At 38.4% G+C, this 18,283-nt stretch overlaps 1 protein-coding gene across 1 annotated transcript in view; it reads left to right on the top strand.

Annotated features, from left to right (window-relative positions):
• Positions 1–47: 47 nt before the first annotated feature.
• LOC144663862 (UV radiation resistance-associated gene protein-like) overlaps positions 48–18,283 on the top strand; it is a 19,201-nt gene continuing 965 nt past the window's right edge. Inside the window, exons 1-19 of the mRNA XM_078524938.1 lie at positions 48–201; positions 1,206–1,338; positions 1,454–1,488; positions 5,011–5,074; positions 5,232–5,329; positions 5,641–5,730; positions 6,530–6,595; positions 7,706–7,740; positions 8,241–8,346; positions 9,127–9,208; positions 9,340–9,384; positions 9,614–9,698; positions 10,704–10,791; positions 11,053–11,122; positions 11,450–11,615; positions 14,816–14,897; positions 15,302–15,390; positions 15,886–16,547; positions 17,694–18,283. The exon at positions 17,694–18,283 is cut by the window's right edge and continues 965 nt beyond it. Coding sequence (XP_078381064.1) covers positions 145–201; positions 1,206–1,338; positions 1,454–1,488; positions 5,011–5,074; positions 5,232–5,329; positions 5,641–5,730; positions 6,530–6,595; positions 7,706–7,740; positions 8,241–8,346; positions 9,127–9,208; positions 9,340–9,384; positions 9,614–9,698; positions 10,704–10,791; positions 11,053–11,122; positions 11,450–11,615; positions 14,816–14,897; positions 15,302–15,390; positions 15,886–16,547; positions 17,694–17,890 — 2,250 coding nt within the window. The 5' untranslated portion in view covers positions 48–144 and the 3' untranslated portion in view covers positions 17,891–18,283. The remainder of the gene's footprint in view (positions 202–1,205; positions 1,339–1,453; positions 1,489–5,010; positions 5,075–5,231; positions 5,330–5,640; positions 5,731–6,529; positions 6,596–7,705; positions 7,741–8,240; positions 8,347–9,126; positions 9,209–9,339; positions 9,385–9,613; positions 9,699–10,703; positions 10,792–11,052; positions 11,123–11,449; positions 11,616–14,815; positions 14,898–15,301; positions 15,391–15,885; positions 16,548–17,693) is intronic.

Genomic DNA, 18,283 nt, shown 5'->3' with positions numbered 1-18,283 from the left:
TTTGATCGCTGGCTCGTTCCCAATAACAAAACATGCGTAGTGCGGCAATAAGTTCTTCCGTTTTCAACATGGCGGGTCAGGTGATTCTGTTGATCAAATGATCTTGTTTCAGAATGGAGTTTACGTAGAGTTTGCACGCCTGAAATGGCCAGTAAAGAAAGTCTTGGGAGAGTTAGACATTTCAACCTTAATTCTCAACAGGTATGTGCTAATTTCTGCCAGTAGATCTTTTATTTTACCTTGCAACGTAAAGCTCTCTCCCATATCCCTGCAATCTCGGACGTGCGAATGGAACTTATTTACTCCACTTATTACACTCGATCGGATTACATTCTGTTGGCTTTATCAAGCAGTGTTATTCTTAGCTTAGTCGATTTGCTCTTGCTATTAAAAACTTAAATAAAATAAATATTTTGATGCCTTAAATAATTGCATAGTTTCACGGTCGCAAAAAAAGGAATCAATTTTAATAACAAAACACAGTCCACCTTTTTGGTAATTAAAGTGTTGCTTAATCTTGTTAGCTGTTCAAATATTATTATATCTCCCAATGCGCAAAAAAATCACACTGCAATTTTGGAACTTAAATTAATTATATTATAATTTTTTGCTTGTGTGAATTTTCTTGAATTCGCATGGTAGAGGTGAAAATCGTTTACCACCCATCCCCACAGGGGTGTCTGTAAACCCTAGATCACCCCAGAACACAAAAAAAATTTCAAAACTTAACTTTCGTTATGTCTTTGGGTTAAGTTGACTATAAGCACTCGTTCTTCGAGTTCTTATTCCTGTAAATTCTGAGCACTAATCATGTTTCATTTCAACATGAACCTCTACAACCATATCACAGAATTATATGAAATTTGTCGTCATCATTTAGGGGAGCAGGGATGGCGCAGTGGTGAGAGCGCTCGCCTCCCACCAATGTGGTCCGGGTTCGATTCCGGCCAGGTACCATATGTGGGTTGAGTTTGTTGTTGGTTCTCGTCCTTGCTCCGAGGGTTTTTCACCGAGTTCTCCGGTTTTCCTCCCTCCACAAAAACCAACACTTCTAAATTCCAATTGGATCGGGAATCCGAGGGCCACAGGTTTGTCAGTCGAAGACTGTTACGTGCAACCCTCGTAAAACAAAGTTGATTTATTTATTTATTTATTTATTTATTTATTTATTCATCATCATCATTATTACTTTGATTTTTCCACAGCTCCGTTTAAGGCACCTGAGAAGTATCTCTGTGCGAAACATTGTTCCTAAATTTGCAGTATCTGGAGATAGTTTGTTGGATTGCTTGCTAGAAACATACTTTACCTTGCACAGTGTTGATGGAAATCAGAAAGGTATATCTGGAAAATTTGTTGAACTTATACGTAGATCTCATTATAATACACTGAAATCGATATTGATTTTGAAACACATGTTATAGTTTATTCATGTTTGTTAATTTATTTGTAGCCATCTACACTAGTGAGAAAATCAAGTATTCATTGGTAAGTTAAAACTCTGTTTCTATTAATTGGAATATAGCTGCATTAAATGCATATATATATATGTACCTGTGTAACATACACATACTAATCATCATCATCCTCATCATCATTGTCATCATCATTATTATTTTACTTCATCACTATTTTCTATCCACAAATCATCGTCATCATTTTATTTTTTTAAGGACGTAGTGCATTGTACATAAGTTTGGTAATATTTAATATAGGTATAGCACAGGTGCCAACAATTCATATCCTGCAATCTCTTAGCCTCCTTCGCAGATGTCCTTTGGGGGAGAACGCGTGACAAGTCTAAAGAACCTCTGCAAAGAAGGCTAGCAATCTCTATATAAAATTTACATTGTACAGTTTATGCACATGTAATTTTATGTTTTATACACATTATACACATGTACATGTATATGTTGTGGTTTAATTTTTGTCAGTGGTTCATTTTTAGTGCAGAATGCACTATTGTGATGGTTTGGTGGGTTGTCGTTTGCTAAACCCCTCAGGCGCTAAAGCACTATGGTGTAAACTTTTAATCACCAATTAATTAATTAATATCAATTAATTAATTATTCCTTGTGGAGGGGGTGGGGGTGGGGAGCACCTGACCGTACCCCTAGGTAAAACCTGGAGCACATCTACGTTACTTTCATATGAAGATCTCAAACGTATATATTTGTTTCAGAAAACCCTTTGCTCTCCTTGTGGTACTACTCAACGTAATTTACACCAAACGCATGCGCAGATTAGTCTACGTTGTTTTCTGGAACTATCATGAACATCGCTTGTATTGCGTGTTTGCGGTAGGCTTCCTGCAGACTTCTTGGCGCCAAGTAAAAACCGCAAATTAATTAAATTAGATTTTGAGACTTTCACGGCGCTTTCGTAATTAGGTATGCAAAAACTTGCACCGGGATTTTCGGCGTGAACACCTGATAACCAGGAAACAAATATCCTAGCTGTACTGCGTTTTAAAAAACCTGTCGAAAAATATGTTTTTTGATTAGATTTGTTTCTTTAGTTTTTGAGAATCGTCTTTCGTGCAGTCTAAACCGTAACTTAATTAAATTAAACAAATGTCATCGATGCCGCCGTAAAACAAACAAAAAACAAAAGTTTCATGTTATCGCATTTTCAAGGAAGACAAAAGTATTTTGTTACAAACGAACAAAAGTGTCGTGTTACGTTTGCAAAGATTAGCGTAAGGAACACCTGGGAAAGAATACAAGTAGCCTGTGAACAGTTTTTCCGAAAGTAAAATAAAGCAAATAAACACGAACATATATAAAACAACATACTTTCAATTGTTCCATATTGCATTCTGCAGTTACCAAATCATCGAGATTTTTTTCAAACCAGTTTATTTTCTTTTGAACCAGTTCAATTTTTTTAAACCAGTTTATTTATCAACTGTCTGAAAAGGGCTTTCATCTTTTGGGGTGTGGTGAAAAATAGGGGCATGGTATTTTTAGGGGGGTGAAAAGAATAAACATGGAAAAATTACGGGAAATTTTCAGTCCCTACCTCCCTACTCTCTTTCTCCCCTTCACCTCCCCCTGATATACCCTACACCCTCCCCCCTTTTTTTACTATCCCCACTACCCCCTATACACAGATATTTATTTTATTTTTTTTTCTCTCTAACCTTACCTGGTCTTGATCCACTGACCTCTCGCTCAACTCTCGCTCTGTAGTACTGCGCCTTTAACCTCTTGACCACGAAGGATTTGTTGTAAATTTCACCCAGATTTGTTGTTATTATAACTTATTCGGTCCCAGACTCCCATTCGCTCGGCTAAATATGCGTACATGCGCACTTCACAGCAAATGAGACTTAGAAAATTCGAAAGATGGCTGAACCATGCCAATCTTAACACAACTTGTGTTTCGAAAGAAACATTTTGTAAAGAATTAGCGGCATTGAAAGAGAAACAAGTGAAAAAAAGAATCGCCAATAACGCTATTTATCGAAGACGAGTTCTTTAACATTAGCAAAGCCAAGCTTACCTGAAATACCAGACCATGAAGCAGCTTGGAATTCAATCACAACAAGAAGACAGCGATCGAACGATCGAAGTGGGAAATCTCGACAATAACAAGTGAGAAGTGGGCTTTTTTCAGCAGACAAAAGAAAAGTGGTGGCTAAAAGAGATTTTTACGAAGTGCTATTTCTCCTTCGAGCTGCTCATTGTGGTCGAGAAATTACTTGTAAACAGACATGACAACTATTCCGAAGTCAACGTGAAAGTGACAGCCATATTTTGTTCATCTCTTCGTACAGTTTTTCATGCGGAGTGCTCAGCAGTCGAGCACAAGTTGTGTTAAGGTTGTTGATAAACCTATTCAATTTCCGAAACTTTTATCTCTCCTGAAGATTGATTTAATGGATTCTCGTAACTGTTCATGCGATTGCAGCAAGGAACATAAGTGGGCCATGAACGTAACTGCTCATTATCTTTTAAAATCATGGTGCAGCCCAAGGTGCTAAAACGGCCGGAGAGACACAAAGAGTATTCAAACGCTACTTCTTCAGTTGAAGACTTTATCTCTATTAAAGTTGATCGTGTCGACAAGACATTGTTCCTTCATTCAAATCTCCTTCTGGGAAAAATTGAAGAAATTGTAATTACTTTTTTCACCCACCAGTTCATATCCTTGAAGAGCTAGCACTCAGAACATTAAACTTGATTATACTACTGTGTTGTCATTTTCTGCAGCATGTAGAAAGGGTATTTAAATGCATTCTTCTTAGAATAAACTCAAATATCAAATTCTAAATACCTGTTGTTTTTAATTAGTGACTGGGTGAAAAAGCATAGGGTGACTTTGTTGTGCAATGTCCTAACCTCAAATAAAAGCTAACCGTCCAAAATGAGTGCTTAACCCTAATCACTTAACTGAGTGCTTAACCCTAATCACTAAACTGAGTGCTTAATCCTTCTCACTTAAACAAGTGCCTAACCCTGATAAGCATGTACAAATGCCCCTAAGCTCAAACAGAAGCTAACCGCAAGCCAAGTGGGGTGAAGCTAACTCGCAAGCAAACTGGGATGAAGCTAACCGCAAGCAAACTGGGGTGAAGCTAACCGCAAGCAAAATGGGGTGAAGCTAACTGCAAGCAAACTGGGGTGAAGCTAACCGCAAGCAACATGGTGAGACTCTAAAGGGAAGCTGTAATTTAATAAGTAATAACTTTGTGTAAAAATCACCTTGACTCATATAACTTTTAAAACAGGGGACCTCTAACCCTAAGCCCAAACACTTTGCTTAACTTCAACCATAAAGAAAGAACAAACAACAACTCTGATTTGTAAGATATCTTTATAATTTTAAAAAAAATTGAACTGTTCTAAAAAATTGAACTGGTCTAAAAAAATCGAACTGGTTTGAAAAAAATGAACTGGTTTGAAAAAAAATGAAACCAAATATAAAATTAAACCATAACATATACATATGAAGACCTTCAGACATTCTATTCCTCCACTTTTTATGTTTACAAATTTGCACTTGTAGAATCCAACATGGGCTAGCTTTGAGCCATCATCATGGACAGAACAGCAATATACAGGCGTGACTTGTATCCTTTTGAATTAATTCACTGGTTCAAGAAGCAGTGTGCTCTTGTCTATTGCCATTTAATTAATTGTATATTTAATTATTTGAAAACAAACGTTTCACAATAATACACTGTCTACATGATAACAAGTTTAATTCTTCCTTGACCCTCATGCTAGCTGTCTTGGTTAGAATATGGGGAGGCCAAAATGATAAATTCCGACTTATTATTGAATGGGAAGTTCACCTGCCATCCTTACAATACCTTGGAGATCAGGTTAGTTTGACCGTAAACTGTGTGCAAAAAGCAAAACATACTGTCAGATTGCATTCCGTAAAATTTGTACACATGTTAACAGTAACATTTATAAATAAACATTTTTAATGTACAGTACACATGTACACTGTAACAGTTAGTAAAATTTTTGTGGCAATTATTTCACAGACATTTTGAGAATTAATCATGTAATTTATTTTTAAATAAATGTTTTTCTTACAAAAAAATAAATAAATTATGTGTACATCTGTTTAAGGTCTAGGTTTATTAATTGGTAACATGCTTTTCATTGTGTTGTGTTTTATTTTCAGGTGAAGTCCAGTAAATATGGACACAATACTGTATTCTTTGGTCTCATTGATGGGTACTATGGTGCTCCTTCTGTTCCATCGTCAGATCAGGTTAGTGCTGCATTGTATAGGCCAAATATAACCTGACATCGGTGAAAGTATCAATCAACTACCAACAAATAACTGTGCCAACATGTATTCTTTGGCCATTCCCAGGGGTTCTATCTCATTAATAAAGTGTACTATGTCTTGTAGGTGATCTTTCATTGAAAGTTTATTTAGTTAGCCAGAAATTTTTATTCAAAATAATTATTTCAAAGGGTGGATAGCCACCAGGTGCAATGTACGATGTAAATGTCTAACAGTAGAAGTGCTAACAAAACCAACTATAGGGCAATTTTTGATTGAGTGTTGAATTTCAAAGAACTGAATGTAATCCTGAATTGCTTATTATGATAATTGGTTTTGTTCCACTACACTCAGCGTGATCAGTCTAAAAACCTCGAACTACCTACATGTACTCAACCAAACAGAAGTAAAACCAAGATGAAATGTTACTTGGTTACACATGTTTCCTGTAGATTGTGCTAGTTAAATGTATTTGCTTTGAGTTTGATGGGTTCAGTTGCATGGATTGTCTATGTGACAGTCCGTTATTAATTTTGTGATTGGACAGAGTAATTACTTTTGGTTTTTGGTTTTACAACTCTCAAACAAAAACCACTCTTTGTGGTGAATAGTATTTTCCTTGCCTTAAACAACTGGGCAATGATCATTATAGTCTTAACCCAGGCTCCCTCCTCGGTCTTGCAATGAGTTTAACTTAATGGTAATATTTCTAAAATGAAAGAGTGATCGCAATATGCATGTAATATTAATTTTTATTTTCCAATTGACAATTTTATCTTAGACTGGGAACAAAGGTACAGTCCCAGGTTCACAAAGAACAGATCTAATTAAAATTGACCAGGATCAGGTTTGTGCAACTACTATAGTGTGGTAGTAGAAGTCCTTTGTAGTGTATTAGGAATAACATAATTCTGGATAACTAAATTAAAAATTCTTAAATACATGAAGCATCTACATCGGTACATCTGATTATTAAGGGGTAGATCGAGGGGTGGGGTCTCAGTAGCATAGGGCCCCACCTTCCAATTTTTCATTTGGGTACCTTTTTTAAGCTGAGCCCTCATGATCACCTTTCTCCTTTGCCCTCCCTTCCCTGCCCCCGACCACACCCACCATCCTGAGGAGACAGCTCCCCTGAGGAGACAATAAGGTATTTGCAGTGTGTGAAGTGACAATAATACTAGCGAGACTGACGGCCAAACCTTCGTTCTTCAAAGATCTTAAAATTGCAACTGACGGGAGACCTTGCTTCTCAAGGACCTCGATTCGAGTTCTCGTATAATCTGATACTTTCGGCATGATTACAAGTTCACTATTCGTGTGCTTGAAGGCGAATGAATGAGGAATCTGTTTCTGTTTCTAATACGCGAGGCATTGCTATGGTAGCAATAAACGCAATTTCGCGCGGGGACAAGCACTACAGTGGGAAACATTGTGTGTTTTTACACGACATTCATATCGTTCTCGGTAGTTTTTCTCGCGAATGTGAACTTTTCGTCATGAAACTTCAATGTTTTTTCATTTGGGAAGAAGTTTTTATTTACGTTTTCTTCGTGCACTAACGAGGTAAGTTTAAAGAACAATTTTACGATGTAATTAAGAATTTATATCTGTAAACACGCTTTCTCTGTGTTTCAGGCCGGCACAAGAGAACGATTGAGAGGGAAGATTCACATTTACATCATAGCGAACTTTGCTCGAAAAGACTTGAAACTTCGCGCGAAAGTTCACGAATTATCGCACGAAAGTTCGCTACAAATTACCGCACACAGCGGAAAACTGTGTGAAAGTTCACGCAAATCGAAACAATAGACGTCGCGAAAATTCGGCGAATTGTCGAAGAGATTTCGTTTCAAGCGAAATTTCCTCGAAAAGCGCAAATTTCGTCGAAATTCGTTTGCATTACTTTTTCACAATACTGTATAGGGTAAACCTGTATTTTTCGTTTCATCCCTAGGTTCATACATCCTGTAAACTGTCATCAGTTAAAAGGTATGTCTAGAAGAGTTGTAGTTTTATTCGGTATACTGTCAACAACAGCAGTCCTGATTATCAATTTAGTGTTTGTCACTAAAATGTATTCCATGAGAAAGCCACAAGACAACCTCGTTAAAGAGTCTGCAACTGGGCCAAAATGGCGCACACTGCCAGAGTTCATCCTGGCTTCCATAGCATGAAGCAGCTAGAGTATTCCTACTCCCCCTTGATGGGATGCTAGTCCATCGCCGGTTGCTCCCTAGAGTTCTGTCAGGTTGAACCAAGAATTTGCCGGTACCCATAAATACAACTGGATCAGTGGAGAGAGACACTATAAGAGTAATAAGTGCCTTGCTCAAGAACACAATGTGGTGATCCACTGAACCTGGATCACTTTAAGGCCACCTTCTCGCCCATGTTCGATACAAGCTATGTTGGTACCCTACCACCTAAAATTGTGTATTTTGTCCCTTTTACTCTAAGGTTGAGATTAATTTTATTGTTTCTGTTAACAGACTGCAGTCAATGCAGAAAGCCATCCTACAGGCCCAGCTATCGGTCAGAGATGTGCGTCAGTCCATCCAAAGCAAAGTTGAATCTGATATGAAGTGCGCGTCACAAGTGAGTGTTAATTCTCAGAAATATTTGCTTGTTTGTTTACACCATGTTTTGTGCACACCAGTAATTGATTTTATTTGTTCATTTACTGGCATACAATTATATCTTTCTTTTTGAAAGACAACTGCCATTGTCTCCATTATTCTCACTGATGAAGCTCAGGGGATGGTAAAAGATTGTTGAAATTGTTTCTGACCAGTGGCCATGTTGGAGCCCCTTCACACAGGCTCCAACGTAGCATTTCCATACTGTGCTCTCTAAATTTGTGTGGAACATTTTTGACGAATAACTTGAGTAGGGAATACCATACAGTTCTGAGGCCTGGACACGTAGACTATGTAGTAGTTTTCTACAACCTGTAATGTTGATTTTTTTACTCAATAGCTTTAGACGTATTTTTAGCAGCGCATAACAGTAGCGTTATTGGCGTGACAGTGAAAACCAGCAATTGTCATTGTATGTGCTTTTTGAAAATGTAAATTTGAAAATAACAGAATTCATTATTAATAGGTAAATTTACATGCTATGATTTGACAGCCTGATGTTCTCTGCCTCATTTGAATTGCGTGATAAAAATCAGCCCGATATCACATACATTTCAACAGATTTTTAGAAATCAGACTGGTTTTGAGCCACGCACTGCATGAGTTTATTTCCTTTTTAAAATCTGGGCCAAATTGGAGCCGACAGATTGTAGCATGTACATGTAAATAAGCCTAAACAGGAACACATGTAGAAGGCAACAATTTTTTAATTTTTTTACCACCTTTTTCTGCATCACAGTTATCAGAAGAGGAGATGCTGGAATTGAAGATCAAACTTCTAAGAGAGGAGTGTTTATCAAAGCAGAAACTCTTGCTTAAAGGTGCTTGCATTTTTTTGTTAATCAAAATGCATTTCAATGGTTTCAGTGGTTGATGCTGAAATTGCCGTACTTACCACCTTACAATTTATGCCATAGTTAAAATAGTTGTTGTATTGTTTTGTAAATTATAGAAAGAGGAGAGGAACAACGTGTCTTGGAAAAACTCAGAGAACGAGGTGAGGTCATCAAAGCCTAGTGTCTACAACCCATTGCACACTTTCAGAGCTTTGTTGCTTGACTATAGTTAGTCAAGCATCTTCAACATTCTGTATGTATTGCGTGCCTATCTCTGATGAACATCCCAGCATATCTTACAACATTCTGCAGTATCTGTTTTTCATTGAGTTTAATCTTTAGGTTCACCTTGCTTAAGACGCTTTAAACTCCTCTTTTTAAAACCTGCAGAAGTTAATCTGAAAAAGAACAGAATACAACTGGACTCAAACAAAACTTCTTTGCGAGAACACAAGCAAGCACACATAGAAAAAAGGTAGGTAACTGTACATTTAAATTAACCCTTTTATTCAGAACAGTGATTAATTTTAAGTATAAATTCTCATAACAACATCAGCACGTTGGCAAGCAAACGGGTGATCAGAATATTTACATAATCAGCTATACGATACTGTCAGTGTCTTGATGAACTACCAAACTTGATAGCTTTGCCAACTCGTGTCGTTTTGTTTAGCAGTGTTAAGCGTGTTAATCCATAGTAAAGTGGCTCTTATATTATTTACTGTGGAGCAGTGAAATTACCGGTGCAGCGCCACCGTAAGATAAAGGCCATGTTTATGATGTTTAAACCCACCTTTGAATCGTAGCCATCTTCGGAGATCCAGGGGCAGTTAGTGGAGGCGGGGAAAATTCTATACGGGCGAAAAATTTCTTCGCCGATTTTTTTTTCCGCCCTTTTAGACTTTTCCCCGCCCCCACTAACTGCCCCTGGGTCTCCGAGGATGAATCGTAGCAAACCTTAGATTAGTAGTTAACAAGGGAAGAAAAAAACATGAGTTAGGTAAAAACAAACCCGAAAGGATCAAAGTTGGTTACGCCTGGGAAATATTGAAAGGAATTCTAAACAACAAACTTGGAATAAAATCAGGCCTTATTCTTATATTTTCAATACGTGCCATATGTACATGTGATGAAGCCCGTGAACAATTTTCCCATTTCGACGTTCTTTTTTGAAAGTGAGAAGTGCACTGCCTACATAAAAAACTACAGACATGTTAGGGCCGATTTACACGGTACGACTTTCTTGCATGTAACAAGCTATCGACAGGCCAACGACATGACTTAGGACCATTTACACGTGTGCGCGTCTGTCATAAGGATGTGGTAGGAGGTTGATTACACGACGGTGTAAGCGTATCGCATGCGATAATAGTAGCCAAAATCGTACCACCTACATGTAATTCGCCCCTTAATGTTCCTCTGTTGTCCTTGTTCTTTTTCTGTGAGCTAATCCTCACCTTCTCCTTTTTTTTTCTTTCAGAGAATCGTTCGTAAAGTTGACCGCTCAGCTAAACATAAGACGGCGACAGCTCATCTCTGAGCTAATGACTATTTACCCTATTGCCGAGGTAAAAGTTAGAGTGCACCTTATACCACTTTTTGCCATATTTTGTTGAGTATTTCTGTGCTTTGTTTTTGATTTGGTGAAATCATTGGTTTTCTGTACCCCTTTGAAATTCGGAAAATCGCGCTAAATGCCGCTATGAGTGAATCAAAACGGCGCCCACAGCTTGAAGAAAACAGGAGAGATAGTATATATAAAATGGCATAAAAATGAAATGTTAAATCATGCAACCAATGTAACTGTGTAACATTTCTCTCTCTTGCAGCTACAGGATTCAAAAGATTTTCTTATTTGTGGTGTACGGCTTCCTAATTGTGAATCAGATGAATTCCAAGGTGAGAAGACAAAATTTACCACTTTGCTTTATGTATTGTGCTTATTTGCCGTACCAGCGGCAGCCCCCCCCCCCCCCCCTCCCACAACATACACAGACATCACCTCCACCCCCCTCCCCCATTCCCGTTACATACACAGGCTTGGTCAAATCAAACGAAATGAAACCATCAGAAAGTTGTAACAAACGGGTGTCAAAAGGTAACCAAAAGTTTCGATTAGACTTTTGTTTGAATTAGTTCGAATGGCTGATGAGCGGCTCTGTCTCTGCAGTTAAATACAAAGGTTACTTTTGATGCATTTTACATGATGTGTGTATCCTGTTGCAGCTATGGATGAGGAGACCCTGTCAGTTGCCCTGGGTTACACGTGTCACTTGGTCAGTATGATCGCCATATTCCTGGATCTACCTTTGAGATATCCCATGAACTCTCGCGGCTCGAGATCCACCGTCAAGGATTTTGCGATAGAAAAGGTCGCGGAAAAGGACAGACAGTGAGTAGTATAATATAGCCCGAAAGAATAATTTTTGACTAGTTTTTCCACTTTAAAGGTTACAGTTTTCGCGCCCGCGTTGCTTGGTGGTGAATAGTTAACAATTATCCTGCGAAATCGCGCGGAATATCGCCTGATACTTAGCCGACGAGGCCGTAGGCCGAGTTGGCTAAAATCAGACGATATTCCGCAAGATTGAGCAGGATAATTGTTTTATTATTCAACAAATTCAACGAACACATTTTGCAGCTAGAAAACTGTAATTATGCGCCTTTACAAACTTCGGACGAATCTTCGCAACCTACGTATATCGCAGGATATCTGTTATGTACGGATGACGATATCAGTAACATTTTGACCATATATGGGCAGCGCGCGCACTAGTTGAATAATAATTAACAATTATCCTGCAAAATCGCGCGGAATATCGCCTGTTATTATTCAACAGGTGCGCGCGCTGCCCATATATGGTCAAAATGTTAACGATATCTGTCATCCGTACATAACAGATATCCTGCGATATTCGTAGGTTGCGAAGATTCGTCTGAAATCTTGTAAAGGGCTGCACAATTACAGTTTTTCTATGTGCAAAATGTGTTTCGTTGACAATTTGTAATAGTAATTGGACTGAGTGGAGTACAATTCAGGGAGTAATCGGGCGAGTCATTTCGAAATCGGCTGAGCGCGCAGCGCGAGGACGATTTGAAATTACGAGCACGATTACTCTCTGAATTGTACGACACGAGGTCCAATTACTAATTAATCGTGTCAATAACATAATTCGAGGTTAGGAAGTCTTTTTAAATTCAATTGGTTGCACAAAAAGTTAAAAAACAGCAAGAAAAAACCCATTCAAATGCGCGTGATTGACGCGCGGATGGCGTAGGTGTCCAATTACAGGTATCAGAAACCCATAAGGGTTGAAACGTGTAACGTCCTATGATTCGCATTGTACAAAGCGTTCGCACATTCGTTTACACTAAGTACCATATTTGGGAAATCACGAAAATCACTAAGTACCATATTTGGATTAAATTCACAGCGCGCAAGCTCGCGCTCGATGGCGTAATCTTGTTTTTGAACAAGCTTGGTTAAATAAAGTTAAATTTGGTTAAATTCTCCTTTTCATCTTCATGAGGTAGTCTAAAGACCTTCGCTTCGATACACTTAATGAATTTCTTTAGTTTCTGTAAGAACTTTACGGCGTTTAGGTTGAAATTCAAGCAACTAACCGCAAAACCAAAAATTATGTTGCGTGTGTCATTACGTGTATAAAGCATTCACGTACAAATTCTTTGTGTTTCCAAATATGGTACTTAGCAAAATGAATATTCAAACGCTGTGCGCGCGCGTTACACGTTTCAACCCTTATGGGTTTCTGCAGGTATCCAATTTGAAGTTGCTCAAATTGGATACCTGTAATTGGACACCCACGTGATCGCGCGCCCATTACGCGACAAATAGGCGCGCGCAGAACCAATCAAAATCGAGAATTTTGTTATAGATACGATTAGTTGAATAATAAAACAATTATCCTGCTCAATCTTGCGGAATATCGTCTGATTTTAGCCAACTCGGCCTACGCAGCGGAGTATTTTTGACGAAATTCGAGGTGTTTGGATCACGATGAAACACAGCCTCGTCGGCTAAGTATCAAAGGATATTCCGAGCTTGAGTAGCCCATCAGCGCGCGCCAACAACGCAATTTTAAACTGTTTTAGTATATACTAAAAAAAGTTATATAGTAGTAATAACAGACTTAGGGTGCGTTTCTTTGGGAAAAATCCAAATCCGGATTCTTGATCCAAAAACGGATTTTGCGTTTCTTTACGTATATCCGAAAATGGATTAATCTTGGATCAATGATCTGAAGAATCCACACTTCGAGTGGATACATCAGATCATATCTGAATCCGGATTTTTAGGATTCATGATCCGTGCGTTTCTTTGGGAAAGGATTCGAAAAAAGTACCTTGGCCCAGCGGTCTTTGCTGTGAAAATACAGGTTCGCTCTTTGTAAACACTGCCATACGGAAAGTTTTAGGCGGTTATTTCGATCAAAATACAAAAATATTTCACGATAAAAGGAAACGGTAGCTTCAGATAGGTATGTAGTATCATTTTAAACGGGATACAGGTTTTCTAGAACAGCCACTGTGTGCCTACGGAAGTTGTATCCTTTTGAAATTGTCACGAGTGAAATCACCCTGCGTGCAGAGCCTCTTTTAACTTCCCTGCTGTTGAGATTTGGGAAGTAGAAAGAGGCTCTGCATAAATCGTGTCATTTCTTTGAAGTCGCCGCAGCCCCAAAGTTTGGGCTGGTCAGCCCGGATTAAACCGGTTTTTGCTGCGCGGGCATTTATTTTTTGGAAAAACTGATGGTCAAGACGGAGCCCACAGTACGCTCTCGGAAGCACTAGAGCTGACGATTGCTTTCACCATCAGATACCGTTTGTGCGCGCGTGCAGCTTGTGGATCATTTAAGATCTCGTTTTTTTCGCAAACCAAGAAGAAATTTCACGATTAAAATCGCACATTTCTACCATTAATTCACTAATACAACCTCAAGCGGTGCTTGATGTGTTTTTACTGAAGGAATTCAGACGCTCTTTGAAGAAAAGAACTTGTAAAACAAACACTTTGTTCATGCTGTCGTGTGCGATCGGTCACGCCATTCCGCGCGCGCATGCCAAGATTAAGTCGTCCTCGCGCAAGCATTACGCGCAAGCATCGCGTAAACCTCGCGCATGCTCAACAAAGATTTGACACGATTCTTGCAGAGCCCTTTCTTCTCAAGTATATCAGTGGTAAAGAAAGGGCTATGCTCGCAGGGTGGAGTGAAATTTGCACTGATCATTTCGCAATCATTTTCGCTCTCAGATGCTTTCTCGTCACATTGTGCTTAACGCTAAAGAAGATCTATTTCGACGTCCTTTCGACGGTGGTTTTTGTAAAAGATTTTGTATGCTTAAATTATTTTAGCTAGGATACATTCGACGAAAAATAAATTTGTGCTGATATTTTCTGTTCTGTGCGAAATGTGTTGACGGGGTTGTCATGGCAAAAAATCCGTTTTCGGATTCTTCGTTTCTTTGGGAGCAAAGTATCCGTGTGATCTGAGATCAATGATCCAATTTTGGATTTTCCCAAAGAAACGCACCCTTAATCGTTATGTGACATAACGCATTTTTGCTTTTCAGGTTTCCGTTGTATAATAATAAGGGAAAAGAAAGGATCCAATTTTACTATGGCACTTTCCTGTTGAACAAGAATATAGCCCAGGTAAGTTTTTTTAAAACATTCTTGGATGTGGCTTTTCATGATATCTTCTCAAACTCATTAATAATTCATCAAGTTAAAACAAAGAAAATCATAACCGTAAAGGAGGTTTGAATACCCGGTCTTAGTTTATAGCATAGATTTTAACGATTTTATTTCTTTGTTTACTAAGTAGTTTTTGTTTCGAATGAGAAGATAAATCAAACACTCAAGACAGTGTTTCATCGTGATCCAGACACCTCGAATTTCGTCAAAAATACTCCGCTGCGCGTCGTATTTTTAACTCTCTTCTCGGTGTTTAGATATCCCGATGAAACAGTCTCTAATGTTTGGTTTATTCTTAAGCAAATCAAGGGCGAGGTAAGGTTACGATGACAATCTCAATTTGTTTCGCTTTTTGTTTTTAGCTTCGCCAGTTTAATGGCCTGGGGACACCGAATTTGCGTAACACTCTGCCTAACCTAAAAGACTTATTAGAAACGAAATTCCGATCGAGGTAAGTAAGTAAAGTAATGCAACAGTAGTTGTACGACAAAATTTGAAACCCTACAGAGTGCTGAAAATGCGGACATCTTAAATATCATTGCGATTTTTTATTCTTATTGGTTAGTTTCAAACAAAATTTTTGATCAGTTCGGCCGTTGCAAAACAATTTTTTAAGCTACATTTTTCGAGTGAAATTAATCATTGTGATGATTCTCCGCCAGTGATGGGATATGTAGAGTGTGCACAGTACAATATAGTAGAGTGAATAGTATACAAATTCAAGTACAACAAACCTTTATTTGCTTTCAGGTGGTTTCAAATTTTGTTGTAGGAATATTGTCTAAATGTTTTAAAGTCATTTGTCTGTTTACGAAAAATATCCCCATCCATTGTTGTCAATTAACGTTTTGAATCTAACTAAAAAAAATTTTTAGTTAGATTTTTTTTTAAGTAGTCGCACTGTAACGTTCTACTACTAATGACTGTGATATGGCTACTCTTCTAGTGACTCGCTTAAATCAGCACCGCTCACAATAATAAGAAAGTCTCCGCTGAAACACGAGAAGAAACGATCAACCTCAGGGTCAGGCGGCTCAACAGAATCTTCGCCATCCAATCCTAAGCTAGATGACGTGCTACTAAAAACAATGAATGCTTCAACATCCGAAGCAAAATCTCCTCTACCGACGCCGCTGAGTGCAGCGCAAATAAATCGAATGCAGAATGTGGAAAACCCTGTTAATACGGGAGAAAATTCGAACTCGACTAGTCAACGTGATTTGGGTGATTTACCCGAAGAAAGTGCTGTGGATGCAAGGGAGAGAACCGCCACAGCGCCTACTGGAAACACCGCTCAATTGCACATTCCTTCGCAAGGAACAAGCCATAAGTTTTTGGGACAACAGCGCGCGAGAAAGGCTATTAAACACGATGACATTTCTACCACGAAAAGTAAAAACCCCAGGACCCTATCCTTCAAGTCGCACAGGGATACCAGTTCGGGGAGACACAAGTTACTCAAACGTCATAAAAGTGTTGATAGTGAACGTGCAAGCAAAGGGACGAGATCTAAAGTTGCGGAAAGTGTTGACATTAATGATTTTGTTAAAGTAGAAATGGTGAAGGGCGATCGTGCTTGTCTTCAACACGCTGGAAGTTTAAACCAAGGTAAGTAGATAAACTTGTTTTGAAGGTGAATCGAAGTGGAATGAAGAAATGATCATGTTTGTAAAGTTTATTGCATCAAGTGAGAATGGCAAAAAGAAAGTGCAAGTTATGAATCTGAAAGAGTTCAGTCTAAGAAATGAAAAGCCTAAGTGACGTGCTTACTATTTGTCAGACGGAACCGGTTGGGATGACCTTCAAATAATGGTAAGGGTTTTTTTCTGAAATCAGCAAACCAACTGAAAGAGATGGCGCTTAGCATTTATAACTCGGTTTCTTGTTATCGTTTTCCCGTTGATGGGAGACTGGAACTGGGAAGCCATGCAAATGGTAAAGGAAATTCTAGTTGGTTTGTTCCAACCGAAATCGCAGGGCAACCTTTGAAAGTTGTCCACCTGTTCCAAAAGGAATTCCCATTAACTTAAAGGAGAAGCTCACTCCAGAATGGCCATTTATTTTCTTTACGCCAATAAAAAGGTTATACAAAGATATTTTATTCACCAAAATTTCAGCCTCCAACGTGCGCTATAACCCTACGAAATCTTTCCCAAAACTCCACATGAGCGCCGCCATCTTGAAGCTGGTAATGTATGCGTGACGTCAAAGAGCTCAGCCTGAAGTTTGGCGTGGAAATTTAAATACTCGAAACTCCTTGTTTCTTTGTAGTGGCTTTTATTTGTCAAAATGCCTGTTTGTGTAGCTCCATTTTGCTCAAACAGAGCTCCAAGAAATACAGAAAACAAGGAGTTTCGACTATTTAAATTTCCCGCCAAACTTCAGGCTGAGCTCTTTGACGTCACGCATACATTACCAGCACCAAGATGGCGGCGTTCAGTTGTCGAGTTTTAGGAAAGTTTTTTTTTTTCGGGTTATAGCCAACGTTGGAGGCTGAAATTTTGGCGAATAACATATCTTTGTGTAAACTTTTTATTGGCGTAAAGAAAAGAAATGGCCATTCTGGAGTGAACTTCTCCTTTAACTTAACCTTACCATTTGCATTCCAATCGAAAATTTCGGTTTTCGTGGCTAAATGGTAATAAGCACCCTAGAATTATTGTTGTATCTAGCGGCCCGGGTCCCAGTAATGAACCGAGTCACTGCGTTGTGTTCTTGGGCGAGACACTTTACTCTCCTTTTTTCTCATTTCAGATGTTTCATCTACAACAAATTGTGAGAGTTCTTCTGTGGATAGGGACAGTAACGAAAAAACCGATCTCTTATCAAATCCCGGTCCATCGGACAAACAGTTGATTAGTAGCGAGGGAATTAACTCAAAAAGTCTATTCGATGTCGAGGGGACTATTGACTTTGATTTCTGTGAAAATGGGGACATAGATTTAAGGTGAATATACGTAAAGTAAGCTGTAAAAAATAGGTGTTTAAAGCAAATTTATTCAAAGATTTTATTTGATGGCAATTGTAGTCAAGAAAGATGTTGCTTCCGAAAATTATCAAATCTTGGACCTTTTTGAATTAATCTAAACCCCTCATTAATTTCTGAGACAAACTATTCAATTCGACAACTTTACATACATATAGAAGTTCACTTTTTGAATTTTCAAATGTTTTAATTTTCTAAGTAAATTCTGACGCCTTCTAAAGGGGCATTAAATGCGATTTAAAGACACTGGAACGATTGACAGCGGTGTAAAATTGTGTCATATCTTAGGTTCAAATGTTTGTTTTAATGTTTTCTTCGCAAGGCTCTAGATTTTGTAAATACGTGTCAAGTCTAAAAC

The sequence above is a fragment of the Oculina patagonica genome, chromosome 8, assembly GCF_052425735.1.
Source record: "Oculina patagonica isolate OP01 chromosome 8, crgOcupat, whole genome shotgun sequence".
Classification (NCBI taxonomy): Eukaryota; Metazoa; Cnidaria; class Anthozoa; order Scleractinia; family Oculinidae; genus Oculina; species Oculina patagonica.
This window is presented reverse-complemented; position numbering and strand designations above follow the sequence as displayed.